General features: G+C 40.1%; 2 protein-coding genes across 2 annotated transcripts; both read right to left on the reverse strand.

Moving 5' to 3' along the window:
• Window positions 1-4,786: 4,786 nt before the first annotated feature.
• Window positions 4,787-6,183, reverse strand: LOC145914416 (protein SLC31A2-like). Its single transcript, XM_083002245.1, has 4 exons — window positions 6,067-6,183; window positions 5,885-6,012; window positions 5,726-5,757; window positions 4,787-5,054 (listed from the first exon to the last, which is right to left on the reverse strand). The coding sequence occupies exons 1-4, from the start codon at window positions 6,167-6,169 to the stop codon at window positions 4,787-4,789; spliced, it is 531 nt and encodes a 176-aa protein (XP_082858371.1). The 5' UTR covers window positions 6,170-6,183.
• Window positions 6,184-7,855: 1,672 nt separating this feature from the next.
• LOC145913123 (uncharacterized) lies at window positions 7,856-15,027 on the reverse strand. The gene is made up of 5 exons (XM_083000665.1): window positions 14,671-15,027; window positions 14,336-14,475; window positions 12,478-14,215; window positions 10,488-10,635; window positions 7,856-10,157 (listed from the first exon to the last, which is right to left on the reverse strand). The coding sequence occupies exons 1-5, from the start codon at window positions 14,916-14,918 to the stop codon at window positions 9,582-9,584; spliced, it is 2,850 nt and encodes a 949-aa protein (XP_082856791.1). The 5' UTR covers window positions 14,919-15,027; the 3' UTR covers window positions 7,856-9,581.
• Between the last annotated feature and the right edge of the window lie 923 nt (window positions 15,028-15,950).

Below are 15,950 nucleotides of genomic sequence, written 5' to 3' on the forward strand. Positions count from 1 at the left end.
CGACTGTGGGTCCACCCAGTCCGCTGGGCTTAGCCAACCAAAACAACAACAGTTTTTAAACTGCGTTGTCAGAAAAGTCTCGTTTTTCCTGTTTCGAAAATATTGTTCAGATCGGGCCTTTTTCATTCCATATGTGACCCTATAGGTAAAATGTTTTGTTATCCCTGATATAAAACAACGAATATTGTGTTACTGTTGCTGCCAGACATACTTTTGTTGTATAGCAGATGAAACGTCGGAGTAATACACCACGTTAATTTTTGCTAAAAGATTAGTTTTTTTATTAAAACAACGAATGTCCAACGTATGCCAATCAGTGAATGACCGACAGGGTAAAGATTGCCATACTAGCGGTAAGTGCAACGCAGTTGGAAATATATAGGCTAGGACAAACTCTAGCGGTCACGGCTTGTTTTGTAAATCCAATCGGCCTGGCTACATGCCAACTACCAGGCCACTATAACTTAAACTTCATGCTGTTGGTAAATAACTTTGCGTCACGCTCTCGAAAAAAATCCTGTCACATATTCTGATACAACTGGATAAATTACGGCCATTTTCAACAACGCTATTGCAACGATCTTACCAAGCTGAAGTATTGTTATGTCATCACCATAAAGGTTACCACGGAGTTGCAATTTGTTGAATGCATGTGTGTGTAAGCAAATCCTGTTTCCTATGTGAACTGTTAAAAGCTAGTACATGTTATAGTGCAAATTATTTCCTCTGCTCTGGGCTGCCTGCGTTGCAGTCTTGGTCATTCTAGTCTACTACTATCTCTTGACAAGTGCCCGCCTCGGTCCACCATACGGACCGGGGTTGGGCATTCTATTCTATACTCTATCGGTTGCCACGTAAACTGCTCATGCGAAAAGGATTGATACTTACATTGCCCGCCTTTCGTCTTCATATTGACACTTGGTAAGAATAAAATTGTATATATAAATTCTAGCCCCAAGGTTCAGGCCTTTTGAGGGTCAAAGACCATAAACTCTATAAAGTGAGGTTCACCTATTAAGTCTATGCCTAAGCTAAACGCTACCTATTGCAGCATACACACTCCAACCACCAGCATGCTTGACCTCTAAATACAATGAAAACTGTTGCTCATAGTGAACTTATAACTACTCGTTTGGTTGGTGTGTGCTTGTGAACGCATTAAAACGGATATAGTTGGACACACGTACTGAGCTTTGCACTCGCTTTGTTCGTGTTTGCCTCCACAACCATACGATTTTATGGAGTTGAAACCAATGATTTAAAGTAAATGTGGTAAAACATGATATTTAAAACCTGTTGAGTAAATATGTATAAAAATTATTATAAATATGAAAGCAGCAAACTTTTGAGGCCTTCATTAGGTAAAGCAATAGCTAAAATTCTTGAAATATATGATTTTTTGTGGCAATTATATCGAAATAGGAGTATGCATACAATATGAACACGGGAAAGAACCTGCTACTGAATCGAACCATTGTGAAAGTTACAAACTAAACAAGCATCTATCTCGACTTTAAGAACTGACTTTTTGGCGTGGATTTATCAGGATCATTGCGCAACAATTCAACATAAATCACAAGAAACGCAGAAAATCGAAAAAAACAGGCAACAGGCTAACATCGCTTATAAAGTCATGTGATAGGTCAAAATGTAGGTTAGTAACTGTGAGTGGTTAAATAAATAAAGTGAGACTGCGTTGTACACATTCCAGAACACTCGTACACCCAAAACAAAAGATAAATTATACTGAATATATATATCTGAAAATATACACATGTCTGAATTGCTACGTCACAAATCTAACAAAACCACCCCTTATGGCAGGCGAAACGTTGAATAAATAAAATAACAATCCCTTTTTTTTGCTAAAACGTCATTTTGTGACAATTTCCGCATGCACCAACTGTATCTATAGTATCAGAAAAAAGTAAAATTAGTTAGCTGATGATGTGTATAGCTTCCTTTGTTCATCGAACATCAATAAAACACAAATCGATAAAATTTATCGTTATTTTGTCACAACAATGTAGGGGTGACCGGGAATAGCTCGGACAGTTTTGGGAAAATTGCTCATATTTTTTTGAAATTATGAACCACATTCTTAAATTTTATTTTGTTGTTAGAAGTAAAGCATTACTCAAAAAACAAAAGGTTTTTCGTTCGTTTTAGCTCACTAAAAATGTTTATTCAGCCCATTTTTTAAACAGGTCTCAAATGTCCGAAGTCACCCCGGTACCGGGACGTGACTGGGGACGTGACTGGGGATATATCGGACAGCAAGTTTTAACAGACGTTTTTTTTGTTTATTTAACAAATAACTGAAATCAAACTTGGCGCAATATCAGCATTGGGGCATTAGCGCATAAAATATCATTCAAGCTTTCAGGAATCGGGGCGTGGCCACTTATCGTTTCGACCCTTCCACATGTTCATGCTTTGGGTAAATCGTGTACGTTTAACGGCAGCACGGATATCATAGATTTTAGAGTCAACAAAAGATTTTTTATCTTTGGGGCTTTTTCTTACTGCCAAAATTCGATTATTTCATCCAGCCTCTGTTTATTCTCTACTATGACCGATAATTTTTCATAAAACTCCAAAATTATTGCCTTCTCGCGATTTTTTGCCATGATGTCCGAAGTATCCCCGACCACGTGACGACATAGAAATTCTTAAACTATGGCCGTATTTTTAAAGGTTACACAAAATCATCATTGGCCTATCCAAGAATACATATTTGATTATGCAATCAACCCAAAATTACTGCATTTTGATTAATTGTGACAGATATATAACCTTCCACATACAAATTGAAAAACTTGGTTTCACTGATAAATTGACTTTTTCGATTATAACTTTTTAAGCAGACATGATTTAATTCCAAAGTTCCTGTTAACGTTTGATGGAGACATAAAGCTTTTGTAAAAGTGTCTTAACAATACCTAATTGTGACGTAAAATACCTGGTCCGAGGTATCCATGTGTCCGAGGTATCCCCGGTCTCCCCCTATATACACAGATTATGCGCCTCTTCGGGTTTTCGCAGGGATCGCTATAAAAAAATAAATATTAGTGGTAATTTCACCTTGTTAATGAATAAAAATAGAAAAAATCGTTTTTAAATTTGGTTCCATTGCAAGTGGGTGGATTTTTTCCATTTTTTGCAATCTGATGAACTATTTGTTTGTTATTAAGACGTAAATCTATATATTAATCAGTGTACACAACACTAAGTAGCCACTAGACGCAGTGCAACAAACAAAACCCAAAAAATCGGTAATTATCCAAAAATACACGTATTTTATGATAATCTCAACATAACGGAAATGCCATGCTCCATAACAGACTTTGACTTTGATATCAATGTCATGCATAAGTTTGATGGTCTCCTTAGAGCAGCTTAGTAACTGAAAACGATCTTGCTGGGTGCAGACGATTCCGCATTGAGGTGACTGAGCAGTAGTAAGGTCATTGGAAACCAGATCTGTGTCACAGGAATCACGAGGAAGCAAGAAACAGTGACGTTGATGTATGTAGCCCATTTAGCAATATTGGCTCAATTGCCTCAACTGAAATAAATTTAATGTTTAAGTACTGGAAACTGAAATTATCCACGTGAAAAAAAGCATTGCAAATTATTAATAAACAAAACACATGAGGTTTTCAGGCTTGGCAGCCCAGGCAATGCACAGCCCAGCTGGATCAGCCACTTTTTCCTGACAAGTCGGAACAAGATTTGAAAAATCAAGCTCCCGGTGAGGTTTGAACTCACGACCCTGGGCTAACCAGGCCCAACGCTCTACCAACTGAGCTACAGGAGCTCAGTGGTTTCACGGGGTATATTGTGGCCAAGGTACACTGGTGCGCAAGCGCACAACTTGCCAGGCAACCTTCACATATACGTAGGGGATCTCTACCACCGTATCAGATAACGCAGTAATATTTCATGCAATGGCATGATAGGCAGGATCGCCCCACTATATGTGAAGGTTGCCTGGCAAGTTGTGCGCTTGCGCACCAGTGTACCTTGGCCACAATATACCCCGTGAAACCACTGAGCTCCTGTAGCTCAGTTGGTAGAGCGTTGGGCCTGGTTAGCCCAGTTTCGTGAGTTCAAACCTCACCGGGAGCTTGATTTTTCAAATCTTGTTCCGACTTGTCAGGAAAAAGTGGCTGATCCAGCTGGGCTGTGCATTGCCTGGGCTGCCAAGCCTGAAAACCTCATGATCGCGATACATTAGCTGTGATCGCCAAGCAAGGACCTGCGCAGTGGGGCGATCCTGCCTATCATGCCATTGCATGAAATATTACTGCGTTATCTGATACGGTGGTAGAGATCCCCTACGTATATGTGAAGGTTGCCTGGCAAGTTGTGCGCTTGCGCACCAGTGTACCTTGGCCACAATATACCCCGTGAAACCACTGAGCTCCTGTAGCTCAGTTGGTAGAGCGTTGGGCCTGGTTAGCCCAGGGTCGTGAGTTCAAACCTCACCGGGAGCTTGATTTTTCAAATCTTGTTCCGACTTGTCAGGAAAAAGTGGCTGATCCAGCTGGGCTGTGCATTGCCTGGGCTGCCAAGCCTGAAAACCTCATGATCGCGATACGTTAGCTGTGATCGCCAAGCAAGGACCTGCGCAGTGGGGCGATCCTGCCTATCATGCCATTGCATGAAATATTACTGCGTTAAACAAAACACATTGTCAAAAGCACTGCATCATGTAATTTAAAAAAACGATGAACCCAAACGTCACGGAAAACAGAAGCAAAATTTAAACAAAGCAAAATTGTTAGCTGTCTCCGTCATTGCAATTCACAACAGAATCATCATCTCTATTTGTCTGTGGTTCAGTGTCTTCGTTTGTTGCCTTCACGCTACGATTTCTTGCTGGTGGAATCCTGTAAAAGATTAAATAACCCACGGAACATCCTCCAATTGAACTGATGAAAATCCAGGGGTTAAAGGTCATTGCGGAAAGCATGAGCAAATAAGACCACACTAACAAGGTCACGTGAGTTGTTGTGTCAACCAGACGGCGTAAAATCGAAGGGGATTTTCTGAAATATTCGGGGAACAAACAATAGGTCAAAAACAAAAATTAATTAAATAATTTCTGTTTATTGTAAATTCGAAAACTAAATGAAGTATAACAAATTCATTATTGCAAGATTAAGGGCCGATTCAAATAGCAAACCATCACTCAGTTAAGATGGCATTGTAGTAATAAGACGTGGATCGAAATACTTTACCCAGATTATCCCTAGTGATATTTGCCTTGAGCATATGTAACCCGAATACAGAGGCGGTGAAGCGCTGAAAAGTGGTTTTTACTGGGGTTTGCTTCCAGTTGGTTATAATTCATCGATCTTATTGTCACTTGTGTTTATTTTATCCAGGTGTTAACTTTGAGCTTTGCTTTTGTTTTTATCCTCTTTTTATTAGAACAGAAACTGACGATGCCGTCATGGCGAAATAAATATTTTGGATCCCCTGATCATTTGCATGTTTATGCGCCATTTTATCGTGGTTTCTTATTCCGCTTGTAGGCAGTAGAACACCGGTTCAGAATACCAAGGGTTGTGAGTTCAAGTCTCAACAAGAGAGTGATTTATATTTCGCTTATCGGGTAACACTGGATATGAGCAAACTATTACTACGATGCCAGTTTGACAGATTAATATTTTTAGGGGAGTAAAAGCATAGATGATTTTAGTTACACTCAACGTACCTTTTCATCTCATTTGATTCTTCTTTTGAAACCTGAGGTATATTGTTATCATTACAAAACAATTTAAAAACATTCAAGTTGTGTTTATGTAGCTTAGGCCATTCGCGGAAAATGGTTGCTTACGATGTAAAGATATCACAAATGCGCAAAATAGCTTACATTTCTGCGCGCCTTTCTCCGTAGCGGTAAAGTCAAATAATCCCGTGCGGCGTAGTATGCTTGCAGGCTTTTTAGGTATTCGTGAACTAGGCCGAAGCAGAAAATTCCCAAACAGGAAAAAACAAGACCTGCAAACCATGCAATATTTTTTTTTATGTTTATAAGTGATACCAGCATAATACCTTTCGTTGAGTTGATTTCCCAAAACTTGAATAAATTATAAACGGGCAGTTCTTTGCTAAACCACATGCGGTGGCAGTCAGATTGGCCATCTTCACACGACATTCGAAAAATCGACTTTGAATTCTCCCTGTGTTTACAGAATTGCTATATCGCTATATACTTACAGTATTATTACTCCTACGTCATACATGCTATCTTTCATTATCGCCTCAAACGTTCACGGGAACATAATGGTGTGATAACATGCTTTGTTGTTTATTAGATTAAGCACTGAAATGGCTTAACGTGGTTGTTCCTAAATATGTCGACTTACACTCAACTGGATGATAAATGACTTCAAAATGTAGTAAGTTCTGTAAGTTTCTCAGCACATTTATTGCGCAAAAATGTCAATGCTATACCAAACGTTCTGGTTATCGGCATGCGAGACTTCATTAACTTACACACAAACAAATAAACCTGTTAAATTGCTCGTCACTAACTTGTCTGGACGATTTGATTGTTTGTCGTCTCGCCCTCGGTTGGTTATCTGCTGAAGGTGTTTTTTTGAGATCTGCCTCGGGGCGCGTTTTTACAACTCCGACTTCTTCAGACAACACGCATTCTTCCTCGTGCGGATTACGCATAACAGCTTTGTGCAACGTAAGAACGTCAAAAATGCAGATTATTGACCTTCACGGTTTAGACAGTTTATGCAGCGTCATGCGGCATATTTGAAAATTCATTTTTTAGGCGTCAAAATTTTACAAGATGAAGAAAGTTACAGAAACATTAGTCTAGAATGTAATTAGAACTCACTATAATCATCAAATGTTATTTTTCTTATAGATAAGTTAACATGGTAAATTTTATGTGCACATATGCTGGTATGAATCATTCATATATATAGTTTTGCTTTTAAAGTGTTGCTGGGCTTGATTTTAGTTTTCGATTTGGTCTGTATTGGAAAAATGAAAGCCAACTCTACTGAAGATAATAATACCTTTCATGCTGAAAACCTCACGAATTTTCATTGGGTTCCTGTTGCTGTGACAATCTGCGCCTTTTGTACATTTGCTGTTTACTTGTTACTGATAAGGTAAGAAAGTATTGAAATTTATCTGTGGGTTTGGCTCGAATTGTCAATTTTGTATGTCATTTTAACACAAATGCTATCTCAGAAATGAGCAACATATTTGTCTGTGTTGGAGTAATCGCGGGTCACACTGTTTCCTTAATTGTAAAGTAACGCAAGGATGTTTATTTACGCTTTTGGAAAGCAATATATGAAGAGCGACGCAATCGTATAGTTATCCTTAATTTTAGAACCCCGTTTTACCATGTCTGAGTGTATTTTTGATTGAAAGGTTGGGAATACTTGAAACTCGCCATCAAACTCATTCGAACAGTGATGCCGCCAACAAGGCATATGTAATAGAAAACAAACAAATAGTGGACAACAATGAAGCGTCTTTCTCGAAACTCGCACGTAATTACGAGTCATGCAGCGGGGGATCCAGGTTCGCATGATTGAACAATTACCTCCAAGCCTGTTTGTTGCCGTTGATTAAACCAATTCTTCAGAGACTTCGTGACTTTCTGCTCTATGTGCAAACTATTTCCAAGTGTGAACCGTTTATAATGCAGTTTACCTATTTGTGATCTGGCTTGTGAAAAAAGTTGTTTGTTTTGTCATTTGATGCAAATGTGTACACAAACGCCGTTAATCTATTTATTTGCCTTCCGACTCAAGGCGTTCAGAACTTCAACCTTACTAATAAGAAGCATCAACTAATAATTCATTAGCGGTCCTTTATTTCCGTATAATAATCTCAACTTCGATAAAAGCTATTAGAACGTGTGCGACAGCAAAATGTAAAAGGAAAGGTGTATAAATAAAATGGGACAGCAAGGTAACAAGCGAGCAAAAAAACAAAACCAAAACTCAGACAAAAGGAAACGCTTGACAAGGTTGTGAGAAAATAGACTACACGATAAGAAACCACCACAAATGCTTGCTTGTATGACATATTATTATTTATGTCATTTACGCATTAATTCACCTCCACGATGTGGGTTGGACCCTGCTACGGAACTTGGGGAATAAGACATAGGGAACCACTGTTTGGAAAAGTATATAGTACTGTAATTACACTAAACAATTACTAAATTAAAGTTGCTTTGGCTGCACCCGATGAGAATTCCCCGTTGCTGTGGAAACGTCGCCGTCTAAACAGAATATTTGTATTTTGTCAACAAAGGAAAGACCAACATTAAAAATGGCCAAAACCCAAGCAGTCAATATTTATCCATTAACAGAAACGAAATCTTTTCACTTCAAACAATGCAAATGATAATCTTAGCAAACAGATTACGTCATTGGCGACGTAGCAGTAGCAAGTTTGCACTTAAATGTTTCATAAATTATTTCTAAACGGGCGATTTGAGTTAGTGACGCCATAACGAAAATAGCAAAAGCTAAAGCAGAAAATAAATTGCATGGTGAAATCATTTAAAAAATTCCAGGTCAAAGTAAACGGAGGAAGTCTGTGATGAAAGTGTTACAGTTCGTAAAACACTGTTGCGGTTAAAACGTGTGAGGGAAACAAAGGAAGCTTAAGTTTGTTGTCCCAGATTGCAAACAAACGGGGAGTAAATATGCATCCGGCGATAATGAAGGAACATGGGACAAAAAACACAACAAATAATAACATGGGCAAGAAATGGTTTGAAAACAAAAATAGCGGGGATTGAAGACGCTTATCGACATTTGAAGCCATTGACACACAAGCATAGTCCGAAAACCTCATATAAACCCGAAACACAGTGAACAGATATGGAAATTTAACCGGCTTGCAGGATCTTATTATTCTAATTCTGAAGGTTGTGCAGAAGAGTGTGTTGTTATTGAACAAGCACACAGATTTTAGTAAAACGATGGATAGCGACATTAGGCGGAAAAAAATTTAAAGTATACTTGTCACAGTATGCGCCATTGCGCTGGGACACGACAATAGTGCAAATTGATAGTGCGAAAGCAGCATTGAAATATTTCGGTTTGATAACGCATTTATGGGGCCAGTAGTGGTAAAGCGTTGTGTCGACTCAATGCATTTTTACGGGAGTAAAATTAGTAAAAACAGATCAGCGGAAAAAACAAAAATATTAACTATATACGTCTGAATGCAATAAATAAGTAAGTGCACGCGATTTCGTCGGAATTCGAACGCGCAACGGACAGATGTTTGCGTTTTACGCTTGAAGCAACCTAATTATGAGCTTGTGTGATTTGCTTCCCTTTGATTAAAAACTGAAAATATTTCCTAACATAAAAATCTAAGGAAAAGTCAAAGCGGCGACTGTAACTTAAACAAACCGAGATGGTCAAGTCACGCTGCAACCCAGAATTACTACAATCGTTTCTCGTTACTCTGCGCGCACCAATCCTGGCCCCGAGCATATAGATCGCTGTCCGGGCATCAACATCAACCAAACTCATTTGGCGTCAAGCATCGTGCGCATGCGCATTGAGTAATCACCTCGCCATCTGCTGGAACTGCAGCATCTCCTGTTTTGAAATCTCCTTCACGATGGATTCTTTTCCGTGCATAGCTGAGCAGCCATTAAAAAGAATGAGCTCGTTTGTGTCTTTGTGCTCTTCTTTGGCTGGGACCACAATGATAGGCGTTGCGTCGGTAGGGCGCCATATGAGGGTCTGTGCGTTGTTAGCACTCGGCCGCACAAGGGCGCTAATGGGGATTTGTCCAACGTAATTACTGTTGCTGTTATTATCAGTACCGCGGCGGCGATTTCTTATGGGACTGTTAAAGAAGCTTTTTTCGCACGGGCCGTTGGTAATTAAAGGTTGCTTTTGGATGCGAGGAGCAACAATGCGAGATCTGCTCCCTAACTCCCGACTGGGATCGATGTCGATTTCGAGGTAGAACTTCCACCGAACAGTTTTAAGGACGATTATCTCCTTCGTGGTTTCGTTAATGGCTGCCAACCACGTGACAAAACTCTGGTCGCGGACGATCCTGGTAAGATGGGCGCTGGTCCCCTCGCTCACTGGGATGTCCCACGTCACGGAGGGGTAAAAGTTGTCGTTCATCTTAAAAGGAAATCAAAAAGGTAAAATAAATTACAAGGATAAAGGATTTGTTGAACTTCCCCATGGCACAAGTTTTCGAAACTAAATATTTATACAAAGACTGTGATTAGGAACGCAAATAGTTTTGGAATCAACTAATAATAAATAACCCTTACCAGTAGTTCAAAGACATTATGGTCGATGTGAGTTTACATTGTTATAAGCTAGCCCTTTTAAAGCCTTGCCGTATTGAAACAGGTACAAGCATCCCATACATGCAGTTAGAACTCAGTGGATGGCACACATAATTTGTAGTTTATAAAAAACAAGGCATTTAGTAAACTAACTGACCGTTAAGTTCATGCTTCGATATGAATCGGTCGGGCCAACGATGGTTGCGATTTCAGTCGTGTTGCCATACCAGGGATATGAAACCCCATCGCTGTCGCTCACCGCAGGAATTCGTCCGGATTTAAGAGCAGGGATCTCCCAGCTGGAGCTACAGAATAAATAAGTGGATATAAAAGTCGTCGCGACTCACTACATAGTTCGACGACTGAAGTAACAAGTAACGTATTATCTTAAAAATCTATAAAACGCCTTGTGCATGAGTTAGTTATACAATTAATGCACTTAACTGCATAGGTAAAAAAAATGATGTTGAATGTGATACAACATTCCAAATGTTTCACCGGTTTGCTCTATTCTGAACTAAACACCAAAGTTCAATGTTTGTTGTACGAGCAAAACCGTTGTTTCTATATCATGCGCAAAGTACCATGTGTCCCGTTTAAAGATTGGTTTAAATGAACTGCATGGCTTGCTGAAAGACATAACTGGATGCACTATAAGTTCCGTCCGGTTATAGCGTGAATGATCAGAGTACAAATGAATTATGACCAGCAACAGCAGATAGCCTGTACTTTATTGTTTTACCGGTTTCCTATTGTTCAGCAGCATCCGCGTTTTTAGTTCGCCCTAAATTGTCATTGAGTTGGATGTATGCAACGAATTGGTCGTATATCAGCTCTATGTCAACCAGTGTACATTGTATTCTTTTAAAATTATTGAGTCCCCAAGCACACAGCCCAGACACGCACAACGCAGTTTTAAGCAAGAAATTGGACAGAGGTATAGTGACATGTGTAGGTATATGTGTTTCTTGACCTGGTGTATGAGTCACTACATTAACGTAATTTCCGGCCTATTCAAAACGGAAAGTGAATTGGCCACCTCTGCTTTACATCAGCTAACGCAACAAGACTAATGCTACCATACAATAATAAAGCAATATAGCACCAATACATGTGAGCAACATCTAAGAGACTAGCTTTAAAAAATCATGTTAACGACAATAATGAGGTGTTCCTCTTGTTTCGTATTGAACTTTAGTGCAGTTGTTGCGCTCTCACTTTATAAACAAACGCCATTTTGCGGGGAAAAACGTTGTTGTAACTTCCAATTACGTTTCTTCAACACGATTTTCCTCAGTTCACAATCGTTTTTATTGAAACAACTATTTACTATTCATGACAAAAGTGTAGCATTGTATGACTACACTGCCTATAACGTTGGATGACTTCGATTGAGCGAGGCGTTTAAACACAAACATGAAGTCTTGATATGACGTTTGTCCAGTGCGCGTTTGTTTTGCGCTGTATACGTCACTTCCTGCAGTACATCCCCTCAATATCAGAATTGAAACAATGCAACAGGAAGCGACGAGTCGTGATGTTGTTGGGTTAACTTCACAGACGAGAGATTTATAAAGCCGTATTTTAGAATCACTAGCTGACTAATTTTTTTGTGCGAAAGATATACAAGGGAATATACCCACAATATCGAATGGTAGTATGTCGTCAGTTTTTGCGAGTTGGAAGTTTCAAAATTAAACAAAAATTTGATCATCAAATCAATTTACCACAGCATTACACTGAGAAATACAATTTTCATGGGTCATATACGTTTGGCTGCAAAGCGGATTTTTCTACGAAATCTTGCACGCGGGGTTTTTTGTCGAGCTACAGGGGAAGGGCTGGCTATTTCCAATAACAATCGATCAGACTCTTAACATTGCAGACTTGCCAACGCTTCGGAAACGTATTGCTGGTATTGCCAGATGTCCCAAGGGACAGGCCACGCAGAAATATGTGTATTAAATATTGTTTGCTGTAGACATAGGTGACCGAAAAAACACAAGTTGCGTTTCTTTAAACTAAATCGTACGAGGACCTATCGTTGGTAATTATATTTTGACACTGGGGGAAAACGGAAAGTATATCTTAAACACGTTTTAGTTTGACCAATCAGCATCAAGCAATGTGAAGTACAAAACACTCACCATCCAAGGTTTCCGTATTGGTTGATAAACTTCATGTAGTCACAGGCTTGGATCCAACCAACCGTCCACGTCTCTTTCCTACGTATGGGGGGCATAACTACTTGCGCGCTTGCGCGAAAGTAGGGAGTCCTGTACCTCAGAACTATCGGGGAATACTCCTCAATAACTGTAGGCGATTGATCGATGGTGGCTTGGACGTCGCTGTGTATGTTCGTGCGACAGGGACCAACCTTTGATTTGTTGGAAACGCTATGAAAGCATCCCATGTCAGTCTGGTCGGGGGTGATTATACCCAGGTTTCTGCTTTTGGGCGACGCTGCTTGAGCGGCGTACAGGAGCTTACTGAAAACCAAGGATGGATTCGAAGAGTGAGACGAGGAGCCGCCAAAAAGGAGGCAGAATGGATCACAACAGTGATGTGAATTACGATCAGCCCTTGCACTCTTCTGATGATCTGACTCTTCGAAACACTTGTGGTTGTTCGAAAAAGATCTTTGCTTCAGGAAGTTCTTATTGAATCCGCTGTAGCCTTGCGTTTGTTTGCTTCCACACGAATGCGATCGCTTGAATGCGTTCACTTGCTTGCGTTCAGCTGTGCCAGGTCCGCTTATCGTGATCAAGGACGACTCCTCCAGTGGTGGACTTCGACTAGTTTGATCACGTTTCGCTTGACAAGATGGACACTTCTCTTCGATCCTGCAGAGACAACGGACTGATGCCGCTATGTCTTGATCAAAGCTGTTGCTCTCGACTTGCGTTTCCTTTCGCAGTTTACCTTTACCGACCGGCTCCGGGCTTTTATTGAGGTTTCGCCTCTGATGCGGACGAAACGTCACTTTACGCACCTGTGGTGGGGCGTAAAACGCGTCGCAGGTCTTGGTGTGGACGAGCTGTGACGAGCACGCGCAAATTCGCGTTGATTGTCCTCGTACAGACAACAGGGTGTTGTGATTTGATGACGTCGTCGTCTGTGACGTAGACGACGTAGTAGTTGAGGTAGTCGTGTGACGTGATAGTTGGGGCGTCAGGAGACCCGTGCCTGAATTTTTTGCGACCACTAAGTCGCAAATACCTTTTGAAACAAATTCTTGTTCGACAAGGCCTGGGTTTTTAAGTCTTCTAGTTAGATAAACTGGCCTCTGGCTGGTTGTTGCATTCGTATTCTTGTTCCTCGTTGTAGTCAAGCAACTGCCGTTGTCCGTAAAATCGCCAAAATTGTAACCTTGAAGCGGGGACAGGTTGGCAAATCTGGCAGCCCGAAGGAGAAAACCTTGACGGTTTTCAAAAACTCTTTGACTTCTTTTGTACAAACCAGTATCCGAACTAATATGATTTTTTGTTGACGACAAAGAAGAAGTGGAAGAGTTGGCACAGGGAAAATGCTGCACCGTGGATACAGGGACCAGTTTGGATAAGGAAAAAAATGGGTTGTGGCTTTCTTGCTCCTTTTCAACCGAACCGAACTTTTCACAGGATCTGAGTTCTTCCAACTTCCCAGATTCAAAGTTCGTTTCTGTTTGTGTTGTGTCTAAACGTGAATTATCGAAGGAGGATAGAGGGTTTGTGTTGTAACTGAGTGATCTTCCACTAAGTTTGGCAAATATTTCTGCGCTGGAAGGATCGTCCTCTTGGGAAGTCAAACAGAAATCCGTAAAAATGTCTTTTTCTTCTTCACTTAATTCGCAGTTTATATTCGAGGATACAAGGGTCGAGTTGTCGTTGTTTTCGTTGGCGTTAGCTGAAAATAGTAAACTGTTTTACCAACTTCCAAGTTAGTTTAGTGAATCGCTGGCAAGAATAGTTACGTTACGTTTCGTGTTATTTGTTTATTTGCTAACAAAGAAATGTGTTTGCTTACCAGTAAAGATCGTTTGCTTTAGATCAGAAAATAATAAGGACGTATACGAAATTTGCTTGTCCGTGGTTTGTTCCTCTGATAACCGCACGCGTTTTGTTTGATTTAAATCTGCTGGAATATCTGTTTCTTCTTCTGTTAATCTGTTTACAAGAAACCAAAAAAATGCTTATTAATATAAACATACCCATGAAAATGCACATAAAATAAACAACATATCTGACTGTTTGATAAATTTAAATTTCAAATTCCCGGTATATCATTGATACTGCATGTGTTGTGTAATAGTTCAGCCGTACAATCCCGTTAGCTTTTACATGTTGTAACGATTAACTCACTGTATTTTTCTTTTGCGAGTCAATTTTCTGGTGTAGTCAAATGTCTTCGGAAACTTGACAGCAAACCTTTGAAAGTGGTTGTTTTCCCGAAAATCCTGTTTCACTTGGTCGCCCAGGTTTTGTAGCAGGTCCCGAACTAGTGACGTCAGACTTTGTTGGGGAATAGGGGCGTCCTTAACTCGACTGGGATGGGGAATAAAAGTCCTGTCGGGATTGCGTTCAACGTCGGATGGGCGCTTGTTGATCATTGAGCCGAAGATGAGGACGCGGCATCTAACATCCGGCCTCGGGGATGCACCGCTAGATGGGGATAAGGAGTGAAATGCATATCACGATAACATCAGCGAGTCGCCCTAATTTTCTGTGGGCACCAAACAATAGTTAAAGGCGATTTCTTGGAGTGTCAAGGTGAAAGGGACAATGATTAAAATTATCAACACAGGTTTTGTTATGTAAAGAGGATAATACGTATGCATACTGTCTGTAATTTTAGGCATTGATCGAGCTATGCTGGCTGCGACAAAAGTAGCGTTCTTAGTTCTGTTCCAAATTCTGTACAAAACTCTCACACAGGAAAAAAAATATTTTTAACAAAGAACGCTCAGGTCGTATACAACCAAGGACCGCCCCACTCGCCATAATCGGTTTCCAATACAATCAATGATGTTGACAACTAAACTCGTACTATCCAATCGCTTTCGCACTGGCAACGGAGAAAAAGATTAAAAAGGACTTGCGTCAGTTAAATTGGATGCCGTGTTCGGGTCAAGGCCTTAACTGTGCCTGTGAAATCAATTATCAAGGCAAGCATGCCAACTGCAACTGCCGTCTCCGTCGCTGTAGCAATAATTAAACTTCAACTTGCACAACCAACCGTCGATGGTAATGGAATGTAACAATATATACTGCTTTGATAATCTTTTCAAATCCATGACATGACTCGTACTGCAATATTCACTTCGTGAAACTTGTGGTAAATATGTGAAACTAATTTCAAAGCTTTATCAAGATAAAAGGGAAACAAAGGCTTAAATCTATTTATGCAGATTTCAAAGCTATATTTTTATGCTTGCAATGCATAAATCCATGCACACAGTTTTGTGACAAATATCAGACCAAACAAAAGACGAAATTTAACGTAGGTGTGATCGACACTTAAACATAATTATATTAGGACAGTGACGCACACCGTTGGCCTTGTACTGCATATACGCCCTAATGTAAACTTAGCGGGGTTTCCACTCATGGGGGATTTATGCTGCAGCAAAACAAAACATCAA

This window comes from Ascidia mentula, chromosome 9 (assembly GCF_947561715.1).
Source record: "Ascidia mentula chromosome 9, kaAscMent1.1, whole genome shotgun sequence".
In the NCBI taxonomy this organism is placed as follows: Eukaryota; Metazoa; Chordata; class Ascidiacea; order Phlebobranchia; family Ascidiidae; genus Ascidia; species Ascidia mentula.